Source organism: Brassica oleracea, chromosome C6 (assembly GCF_000695525.1).
Source record: "Brassica oleracea var. oleracea cultivar TO1000 chromosome C6, BOL, whole genome shotgun sequence".
Classification (NCBI taxonomy): Eukaryota; Viridiplantae; Streptophyta; class Magnoliopsida; order Brassicales; family Brassicaceae; genus Brassica; species Brassica oleracea.
The window spans coordinates 2875606-2887830 of record NC_027753.1 but is presented as its reverse complement, the minus strand read 5'-3'; the positions used below and the strand labels follow the sequence as shown (position 1 = coordinate 2887830).

The following is a 12225-nucleotide window of genomic DNA, read 5'->3' as shown; positions in this document are numbered from 1 at the left end:
CAAACTTTTGTTCGGTAAGATAACATTTCATTCTCTTTTACTTATATTCTTCTTTTTCATAATCCAATACTAGATTTTAACCCGCACATCCGTGCAGATATTTTTTATTTTATAAATATATTTGATATTATTACAAAAAAATTAAATATATAATTTTCATTTTGGTACTATATATTGTGTAATTCTATAATATTATTGTTTATATTTCTTATTCAGCATTATTAATTTATAGTGATTTGTTTAATACATTTTACTTTGTTATTAACTTTTATTACTTACTAATATATTTTTGAGTTAGATACAATAAAAATAACAATATGAAATAATCAAATAGATAACCTCCTTCAAAGTGTATTTTTCTTTAATTTATAGATTTTGGTATAATACATTTTTAAAATTTATTTATTTATATTATAGAAAATAAATACGTTTAAGATAATTTAAATTTACATGTTTTGTTTAAAAATATAGTTTAACATATATTATTTTAGTATTTTACGGGATTTATAAATAAAAACACTGTTTTTAAATAATATATCCCTATTATTTTAGTAAATTTTATACATAGTAGCATATATCATATTATTTCAGTAAATTCTATTGATATAGAATATATTTTTTATGTTATGATATTAAGTTTTATTTTTATTTTTAATTAAGATTTCAAAATATTTGATTACTTTAATTTTTACAACATATACAGTTTTGTTTTTTGTGGTGCATTTCAAAAGGTTATTCATTATTATCTATGATTTTATCTTTTGTAAAATTAGAAATATTATCATTTTGAATTTGAATATTTATTTTCAAAATTTATATTTTCTCAAGAAAAATTTAAAAAAATTACACTACTATTTTTGAATGTGTTTTTGTTACTACATTAATATATTATTTTATAAAAAATATTTGAATTTTTGGAAATATTTTCTACATTTTTCTTAACAGATTTTTTTATGATTACAATAAAAAGTTATAATTAAAATTTATTTGTCATTAATATTTTAAATAAATTACTAAAATTTCATAGTTTTCAAATAATATATTTTTAAAATAGTATATGAACTAAAGGTTATTATATGCTATGATATTTTTGTATAGAAGCATTTTAAACAATATATTGTTGAGAGTTTCAAAATAAATAAAAAGATAATATATAGTTGTAGATATACAAGTTTAACCTATGTTATAAATTTATTTTTGTATAAAAATATTATATATTTTACGAATTTTAACTCATTTTTAATGATAAGTGATAACTGATTTAAATGAAACAATTTTTAAAATAATTGTTTTTAATTTACCTATTTAATATAATTTTTTCATATTTAATTCATATAGCACTTCTATTTTTATATAATACAGAATATAATTATAGAATTTGTCAAAAAAAAAGCATATAATTTTTATTTTTTTTAATTTTTTTATGTATAATAAAAAGTTTAGTTAACATTGATTTCTAACAATATTATATTACTAATTACGAAATTAATTAATATGTTATTTTATAAAAACATTTAAAATTTAAAATAATATTTTGTTAGATTCTTTCTCAACAGACTTTGTTATAATTAAAAAAATAAAATTCAAATTTATAATTAGTTTATTATTAATGTAAATAATCAAATATATCATATTAACTAATTATTTAAGTGGTCCTACTATGACTTGTTAATGTTAGATAAAAATAGGAACCTAAATTAATATATTAGATTTAAATTTACTCAATTTGATGAAGAAATTGAATCTTTCATTGAAACATATTGTTTTTATCTCCTATGCATTCACCAGTCTCCATTTCTAAATTTTCAACCGTCATACTCCGTCTTCAGCCTCACACCTCTATTGGTATTTTTATCTTCTTTATCTATGTGTGGTCATCATTTATTAATTCTTGAATCTTGTCCCTTAATCATATCTTGTCCCTTAATCATACTTTGGTATCAAACTTTCGTCCACTAAAAAAAGATGTATCGAGTAACAATTCATGTATCAGATAACAAATCATTTAATAAATAATATATTAATTTAGAAACCATGTATCAACCAATTTTTCAACTAACAAACCAAATATTAAACAATGTACAAGGTGATAAAGAAGAAATTGAAGATGTAATCAGTCGATCCAGACTAATGGTCCTCTCCCAGCAACAACTTTCGATGGTCTTCTTCCGCAAAGCATACACTATTTATCAACTACACAAACCATATATCAGTTATCGACAATATTTTTGTAACATCAAACCAACCATTTATCAATTCTTTGGTATCAAAATATGTATCAGCTAACAAACACATATACCATGTAACAAATCATTTATCAGATAATAAACTATTTATCAAGCAATATATTAACTTATAAACCATGTATCAATCTATTTGGCAGCTACCAAACCAAGTAGTAAATAATGTACAAGCTGAAAAAACACGATTAAAGTGTGACTGGTAACCATCATAGGAACAATAGGAACAGATAGGAAAGGAACGGGTAGGAATAGAATTTTAGGAATGATGAGGAATGATGATTTCTTATCAAAATTAATGAGGAATTGATTTGTTCTATAATTTTCTACAAATAAAGAAATGAAGAGTAACGAAAAGGAAAATCTATTCCTCATGAATGGTAAAAAGTTTAAGGAATATTAAGGAACATAGTGTTCATCCTCATTCCCTTGGTCACCAGTCATCTACATAGACCATATATATCAACTAACAACAAATCTTTTATAACATTATACCAACCATTAATCAATTCTTTGGTATCAAACTATATATCAACTAACAAACCATATAAAATGCAAAAAATCATTTATCAAATAATAAACCATTTATCAAAAATGTATCAACTCACAAATCATGTATCAACTAATTTAGCAGATAACAAACAAGGTATGAAACAATGTATAAGCTGACAAACCATTTATCAAAACATTAATCACCTAATAATCCGCTAGAACATTATCATTATCAGGTAACTGAGTAAATATCAGCTAACATAAATTTTATCAAAACATGTATTACCTAACAATCGCATATTCCAATTTCTGCCGGAGATGAAGATGCCATTCCAGAAGCAATCCAGAGATTCTCTAGGCGCTCTCCTTTAAAAATTTAGTTTCTTATAAATCTACCGGGGAAGCCTAGAAAGAGATTTGGTCTGGTCAATCGTAAACCTCGATCAATTATTTTTGAAAAACCGAGTTCAAAATGGAATAATAATAAGAAATCAAGATTAAGAATGAACTGGAACAATAAAGACGAAGAGGCTGAACAATATAAAGTAAGAATTATAAATTGGGAGGAGAAAATTGAATGTTTGATTTTTTTATAAATCATCGCCATTGTTTGTGTCGATTAGTTTTTTTCAGTTTAAATTGTCTCCAGGGTTGCGGTTTTCGTAAAAAAAATGATCTACACAATTTGCATTGTTCACTGGATAATATATACATGCCACTTGACTGACACACATCTGCTTTCCTATGGAGAATCAAAGAATTGAGGACAAATTGCAAATTTTTATAGGGAATGAGGGCATGGAAGCCTATTATCTTTATTTTTAATACATTGAATTTTTGTTGATTGTTAATCGAAAAATTAGAGATGAAGGTGAGCAACCACAATATTTATATTTTCTTACCTAAACCATGTGTCCCAACGTTAGATCCACAGTGAACATATATGCAAATGATCTACACAATTTGCATTGTTCACTGGATAATATATGCATGTCATATGACTGACACACATCTGCTTTCGTAGTCTATTACAGTAGTGGCAAAATGAGAATCAAAGAATTGAGGACACATTGCAAATTTTTGTAGGGAATGGAGGCAAGGAAACCAATTATCTTTATTTTTAACACATTGAACTTTTGTTGATTGTTAATCAACGAAAAATTAGAGATGGAGGTGAACAACCACAATATTTATATTTTTTTACCTAAACCATGTGGCCAACATTAGATCCACAGTGAACACATATGCAAATGTGTTATTTTTTGTACTTGTAATTTTGGTGTTCATTTGTTTTTTGGGCTTTCATCAAATTTTATATCATTTCCATTTTTCCTTTGAATTTTATCTATTTAATTCAATATTTGAGTAACAGAGTAAGTTAGTTTCATGTGTTCTATGTTGATTCCATCCCACCTGTTTGGCTTTCCAAACCGATAGGACAATTATCTTAGTTTAGTTTTTGTTTTAAAAAAAGTAAGTTAGTTCCGTTTAAATATTTAATCCATTTGAAACTCCAGATTTGAGTCACAAATTAAGTTATTTGGGTTAACTTATTTAAACTCCACCCCCACCCCCACCCCCAACCCACACTAAATCCCCTCCAAAGTTTATAGCTTTCTAAAACAGCCTATATACTTAAGATTTTCATCAATTTCCACCTTCAACTATTTATTTGGATTCAGTTCCACATTTTGGATTAAACTTTTGTAATTTCGTTTAATAAATAAAACATGTTACATTCACCCAAAACCTTAACTCGATGAAAATAGAAAGATCCACGAAACAAAAATAAAAATTGCAGAACAAGATAACGAAAATCCATCAAATAATGACTTGAGATATCAAAATCAAATTTGAGGGTTTTTCATTTCTTAAGTCGGGAGTTGAAAAGGGGAGTGAGATTGGAGAGACGGTTTATGTATGGCGATTACCCTCATTAATTTTTGTCACACATTAATTTTAAAGTATTTAATTTAGTTGAAATTATATATTCAAATCACAAATGATATTATATTTAATTAAATATAAATTAAATATTTTAGTCAAAAATTAAGTTATTTCTCTTTAAAGTATATGTAATTCCATTTAATTAAATATTTGAATCCTAAATAAAAGTATTTTAGTTTAAATTATTTTTAATTAAATTAAACGTGTATATCAAAAATGACCAAAATATGTCTTAATAAAAGTTTAGGTGACAATTATATTATTATTTATAATTTGAAGTAATTATTTATTAATTATATAAAATTAAATAAATATTTTAAAATTTTAAAATGATAAAATTGAAAAAAAGTTTTTGAATTTTTTTTAAAAAAAAATTCACAATTGTTTTTAATAAGATTGTTTTTAATTTGTTTTTGAAGATTTTCCTTAACGAATATAATATTTTACTAAATTTATATTTTTCCAAATTTAAGAATGTCTTCATAAATGTGTAAATATATCTTTTGAATGTAACATGTATGTTTATTTATGAAATTATTATCTAAATGTATATATCATCTTTCTGAATTTCAATTATATTTATATTTCAGAAAATATTACTAAATATATAACATTTCTCATAAATTTACGAAGTTGTTTTTAAATATGAATAAAATTTGGATATCAAATGCCATGAAGGTCTTCCAAAAATTGTAAGAAGATGGTATACATATTTAAGAATATTATATATATATATTTAAATTCATTTAGGTATTCATTAATATATATTAATTAAAGTTTTCATAAATACACTTTTAACAATATATTTTTATATACAGTTTTCCTAACTTTTATGAAGATATAATACATATTTCTCAATATTTTCTAAATATAGGAAGATATCTTACATATTTGCTAATGCCTTCTAAATTTTAGGAAGATATTATACTTATTAAGAAAGATATCATATATCCAAGAAGGTCTTCCAAAACCCTTATTAAGAAAAATGTTTCCTAAGAAAAATCATTAATCAAAAATATTTTTTAAAAGTTTTATGAAATAATTCAAAGTACTTGAAAAAAAAACTATTTAGATATTTATTAGTTGCATATCGAATCACTTATAAAATCAAATTAAATTATATAACTTATATATGAAATTAAAATAAAAAACACACACCCAAAAATATTAGTTCTCAAATTGATACTGATGGATAAATTTCATATGGATTTAAAATTTCCATTTTGTCGTCAAAAGAGACGCCGTTGCTGCTCTTAAGACTTAAATACAAAATTAATTAGTTAAAATATGTTTTTTGTAAATTACTGGAAATATTAGAAATTGTAAAATAATGTATTTTAATTTGATATGAATGTACTACTTCACTAACAATTGACTTTTATCTCTAATTTAGATCAGTTTATTTTGTTTATAAATGTTGACAACAAAAGTAAGAAAATCTAACTAAACTCTTATCTCCAGGTTGATTATAAATTATTTATTAACTTGATAATAACAATTAACTTTTATCTCTAATTTATATCGGTTTATTTAGTTTATAAATGTTGACAAAAAAGTAAGAAAATCTAACTAAACTCTTGTCTCCAATTTGATAATAAATAATTCATTAACTTGATAATAAAAATTTCAACGGTATATATCTTTAAATTAGTTTATATTAATAATTTATATATAAAATAGGCATTGCACTCAAAATATCATTTATTAATTAAAATTATATTTTTTATACAACAAATTCACTTTTAGAATGTATCTTTAAATAATGTTTAAGCTTAATATCACCGTTAACTTTAAAAATCTCAAGGGAATATTGAATCAAAGTTAGTTAGTTTAACAATATAAATATAAGTTAAATAATATGCACAAAATCTTATAATTTTAATCAAAGCTATAATTTTTCTTTTTTTTTGTTGTCACCAAATTATAACTTAGAACCACATTTATCTCAAAATAAGTTTATATATTGTTCATTTACTTTATAAATGGTGATAACAAAAGTAAAAACATCCAACGACAAAAATATTTATCTTCGATTTAGATTTATGAACTATCTATTTAGTTATAAATACTAATAAAAAAATCAAATCGCAATAGTATAATTTAAATTAATTAAGATTAATAATTTAAGTATAAACAAAAATATGCGTACAATGTATGCAAAATATTTAAATATTAATTAAAATTATATTTTGTCAAAAATTAATCACTCCAAAAACTATATTAAATTAACTTTTAAAACATATATTAAAAAATATTTTAATTTTATTTTTACCGTTAACTTTTAAAAAGAAATCTCAGCCATAACAGTAACTCCAAAATTAGCTATTTATAATAATTCAAATACAAACAAAATATAGTGTGCTAAATCTTGGAATATTAATTCATTCCTTATATTGCAAACCAATTATAACTTGACAACCCCACACTAAATTCATCTCTGAGATTAACCCTCTTGAAAATCTGACAAATGTCGTATCTAATCTACTCATTTATGCAACTCTACATAAGAACAATGATGTCCATTAGTCCTTAATCCTATAGAAAATCTGGTGATTGTGTAATCTACTCCACTCATATATGCATATATACATGAGAAAGTGATCGTAAAACATTTGTTTAATCATATAAACTAACTAAGGTTTGACTCTTGTGTTTCACCTTTGCTTTAAAAACATCAGCTTTCCCTCTTACACTGTTATACAGTTACGTCATCTTCTTCGTCTTCGAGAGATTGTGTTTCTGAAATGGAGTTTTTGTTTTGTGGTAAGATCAGGTTTTTGGGGAATCAGATATGGAGTTCAAGAAATTGAGGAGGCTCTTCTCTTCCTCGAAGAAGGTCGACAGCGCCAACAATTCTCCGAGCGAATCCGATAACAGGAAACGGAGATCCATTCGAATACTTGGCTTCGCGGCAGTTTTAATAGAGTTCGCGAAGAAGCATTGCAAACGAGCTTCTTCGCCTAATCAAGTTCACTCTTCAGTTCCCTCGCGATCTTACTTGTCATTTTCCTGTTTTAACGGGAAGAAACTAAGAGCTGAAACGTCTACCCTGGTGGCTTCGTCCCTGGGCTTGAATCGGATCAAGACGAGGTCCCTCCGGGCGACGCTGGAAGCTTGCTTCAGCTTTAGGAATGGTGAAGCAACTCCGGTGGTGGTACGGTCTGACGACTTGCCGGAGTTGAATACTCATCAGGACTCGGGTACGAGTAGTGATGATCACATATGCTCAAAACTCTCTTGTTCATGTTGTTGTTATATTGATATTTCAATTATTGTATTCTCACGTTTTGATTTTGATGTTGCTAAGCAGATACATCCAACGTATCACCTTCCGACACGGGCACACCTGAGGTACGTAATCGTTTCTCCTTAGTCCTTAACGTCATCAAACAAAAAAGGGTTTGCGTGAGGACAGCCGAATGAAACATCGGTCTTGGGCCCAAAATTTTATGGAGACATTTTACATAGATCCTCTAATTATGAATTTTTTTTAATTAAAATTGTGAAGAAATGTTTAAAGCCCTCCAAAATCTGAGATCCGGCCCTTGTTCTGACATCTATCTATCTTTGTAGAATCCAAAGGAGCTAGAACCCCCTCGTTATCAGGCCTTACTTAACATGACCAGTGCTCCAAGAAAGTGCTTCTCTGGTGACAATAAGAGCTTTTCTCATGAGTTGAACGCGGAAGGTGTAAGGCCTTTTCCATTAAAGAAGCCTCATAGGTCGAACAGCTGGGAGGTAGTCTTGGTGCTCATGTCTATGTTTAAACTTTATTTGGAAATTTGTTCTATGCATGCTCTAATCGTCTCCTCTTAAGCAGGAAGTATTGAATCATATCAAGGCCAAATTTAATAAAGCAAAGGAAGAAGTGAATGTCGACCTTAAATTTTTTTCTGAGGACTTGCTTGGAATTTCTACGGAAAATGCGAGAAATAATCATGAGTTGAAGGTTATAACTGGAGCCTTAATGATTTTGACACTGAAATGTACCAATGCTAGTTCAGGAGAGTTCTGGCTTCACTGTGAGAGGATAGTTCGAGAGTTAGATGATAAACGGCAGGAGCTTCCCCCTGGTGTTCCCAAGCAGCTTCATACTCGCTTGCTGTTTATTCTTACCAGATGTACTAGATTACTTCAGTTTCGCAAGGAAGGTTGGAGGCAGGAGGAAGATTTCGTACAGCTAAGTCAGTCAAGACTTCTCTCTTCTCCGTACAATGAAACTTCTTGGAATAGACTTCCATCTATAGGGTCGAAAGGTGTAAAAGAAGCTGCAGTATCAATTATCTGTCGTATATGCGAGGAGGATGTTCCCACCACCCACGTGGAAGATCACTCTAAAATATGTGATTTGGCTGATAGATATGATCACAAGGGTGTGAGTGTTGATGCGCGGCTGGAGAGAGTTGCTTTGACTCTTATTAATATCAAAAACTTTAGGCTAAGTGGCCGCGTCCCAAGAGGACCAGACGACATGCTAGACTGTTTCGGTCCCAAGTCTGATCAAGGCATGACTACTACTTCATCTGCCAGTAGCATGACTCCTAGATCCCCTAGACCCAATCCATTTGAATTGTTAGGAGGCAAGGTTACATTCCATGACCGGTATGATATTCCACTGGTAGGTCTTGGTACTGCTCTGTGATCATACTTTCCTAGTCTTTTGTTATTTAATATGCTGGCTGATGAATCACCTCTGGATGCAGATGACTGCACTTTCTAACATTGCAAGACGAGCAGCAAAAGCCATATCACATGATGATAAATCCATGACGATCTTACATTCTTGTCTTCATGACTTGAGGGTTACCGTAGACCGCAGATATTTTGATGCGCTTACAGTAGAAACTTTCGGGACACGCATAGAAAAGTTGATACGGTGAGTTCTTAAAATATATTATTGGCTTTCTCCCCATGCTGTCTTTGCTTGAAGTACAAGTGTTCGGGGAAATGAATCTATATACTCTTATCAGTTGAGGCAAATATTAATAGAATATTTTATTTATTATGTAGTGCTAAGTATCTTCAGCTGAACGAGATTCTGGATGATGAAAAAGTTGACCTGTCAAGCACCGTAATTGATGAAGATGTTCTTTTGGAAGATGATGTTGAACGCAGTTTGAGGATCAGATCAGTACATCTGCGGGACCGTATATCCATTGATGATTTTGAGGAGATAAAAGAAATTAGTAGAGGAGCTTTTGGGAGAGTTCTTTTGGCTAAAAAGAGAGCAACAGGAGACATATTTGCAATTAAGGTATTTAAATTTCATTTCGCTTTGCTTCTGTTACTCTTGTGAAGTATTTCAGTTCTGTACAGTTAAGCTTAGGCGTAAGCATTTTGGTTCGGGTCGATTATTTAGGATCTCGGGTAGTTTGGATAGGGGGCTAGAGAATCCTCATAGAAACCAGCAAATTTTCGGTTCAGATTTGTTTGATTAGCTTTGGATTCGGGTCGGATCGGATAATAAAATTAGGAACTGTCTAATACCTGAGAAAAAATACATTCTCGTTTAATTCCGGTTTCGGTTTATTTATTTCAAGTAATTCTGGCAAAATATCAGTCAAACTTTCTTTTGTAAGATATTGTAACTGGGAGGCTTTCATACTCCCTAGGTTCTGAAGAAGGCAGATATGATCCGCAAGAATGCTGTTGAAAGAATACATGCTGAACGAGATATTTTGATCAACGTCCGCAATCCCTTTGTGGTAAGCTGCTCTTACCATTTATAGCATGTGTTTCCCTCTGCAGAGATTCCCTTGTTTCTACCGTAACCTTCTTCTTTTTTGACCAGGTTCGATTCTTCTATTCTTTTACTTGTCGCGAAAACCTGTATCTTGTGATGGAGTACGTGAAAGGGGGTGATGTTTTTTCATTGTTAAAAATTATTAGCTTGGATGAAACTGTTGCCCGTGTATACATTGCCGAAGTTGTAAGTGTGTAATGCACACAGATCATGCCATATTTAACAAGGAAATTTATCAAGACTTTGTGATTCCATGTCAGGTCCTAGCTTTGGAATATTTACACTCTGAGGGTGTTGTGCATCGTGATTTGAAACCTGACAATATATTGATTGCACATGATGGTCATGTTAAGGTAATTAATAGCCATTTTAGAAACTTATATAGAGTATTTACCAGGCTTCAGAATGTTTAGTTGACTTCCTGCAATGTGACGCTCTAGAGCTCAAAATCTTTTGTTATCTGAAGCTCATAAAACTCACACAGAGAATTAGCCTCTGCAGTTAATGTCTGTAAGTAGAATATTAGAACCATGCTTCCCTGTAGACCTTATGGTACCTTTTTTTGTTTCATATGAGCAGTTGACAGATTTTGGGCTCTCCGAAGTTGGTCTCATCGACAGCACCAGTGATCTATCTGGTTCAAAATTGCCAACATTGGAGCATAAGTCTGAAAGGCGAGATAGGCTTGGCACTCCTGACTACATGGCGCAAGAAATTCTTCTGGGGACAGGACATGGTACACACTTCCTTCTTATCTTTTTGTGCGCTTGTGTCTCTATTATTTCAGTCTTATTTTGAGTAGAAATTGGTGTTGGGTTGAGATTAAAATGATTAGTCCTAGGTGAGGATTGTTAATCTGAATAACAAAATTTGTTGTATATATCATGTTGATTACAGCTTTAGTTATCTTGTGGAAAATTTGAATGTATTGCGTATCACTAAGTTAGGCCACTCAGATTCGTACCAAATTGTTGCTCTCTGCTGTCTGTCTGGCAATAGTTTCAGATATTCGTTTATGTTTATCACATACTCAATCTGTAAAGATTGATATACTTCAATAACTGTGATATGTACTCTTGTTTACACCAGAATTATATAGAAAATTTAGAGCATGTTTAATAGAGGTTCTTAGGGTGAAGTTTTTAAGCAGAATATAAGACCATGAATATCCCTAAAACCCACTAAGGATTTCTTATAAAAAGATTTTTATTTTATTTTATTTTTGTCTAAATAAAAAAAAAAATTTAAAAAGCGTACCAATCGCGGGCCGCCACTGTCGGTGGGACCCCCGAACAGTGCCAAAAACTCATCACAATCGATCCTTATCTCACACTTTTTGGGACCGCTTTTTAACTTTTTTGTGGGTCCCAGGGACTAAGAAACACTTAAAAATCGACCGATATTCATGCTATGAGAACATCACCCTAAGAACCTTCCATTAAACATGCTCCCAATCTGAGCTTCCTTTGAACCCTAAGCGATCTTGGAGATAGGTTGATTCCTGAAATCTTTATATAAGTATACAATTTAATAGAAAGAGGAAAATGATTGATTAAACCTAATACAGAAAGAAAACTTCAAAACAATGATTAAAAATAAAAATCACCAAAACTAATTATATAAAATATCCTAAATTAAAAACCCTAACCATGGTTATATATCAAACTGTTCAGGTGCAACTGCGGATTGGTGGTCTGTTGGCGTCATTTTGTTTGAATTCATTGTGGGATTTCCGCCCTTCAATGCTGATAGTCCTCAGGTCAGTCAGTGACTTGATATTGCATCGTTCCTGTAAATAGTTTT

The 12225-nt window shown here is 29.5% G+C and overlaps 1 protein-coding gene across 1 annotated transcript in view; it reads left to right on the top strand.

Moving 5' to 3' along the window:
* The first annotated feature begins 7396 nt into the window (after window positions 1-7396).
* The window catches only part of LOC106299160 (probable serine/threonine protein kinase IRE3), a 6460-nt gene continuing 1631 nt past the window's right edge, over window positions 7397-12225 (top strand). The window contains exons 1-11 of the mRNA XM_013735293.1: window positions 7397-7879; window positions 7990-8030; window positions 8253-8417; window positions 8500-9297; window positions 9383-9555; window positions 9690-9933; window positions 10292-10384; window positions 10471-10608; window positions 10683-10775; window positions 11002-11158; window positions 12096-12181. Of these exons, the coding sequence (XP_013590747.1) occupies window positions 7471-7879; window positions 7990-8030; window positions 8253-8417; window positions 8500-9297; window positions 9383-9555; window positions 9690-9933; window positions 10292-10384; window positions 10471-10608; window positions 10683-10775; window positions 11002-11158; window positions 12096-12181 (2397 nt within the window). The 5' untranslated portion in view covers window positions 7397-7470. The remainder of the gene's footprint in view (window positions 7880-7989; window positions 8031-8252; window positions 8418-8499; window positions 9298-9382; window positions 9556-9689; window positions 9934-10291; window positions 10385-10470; window positions 10609-10682; window positions 10776-11001; window positions 11159-12095; window positions 12182-12225) is intronic.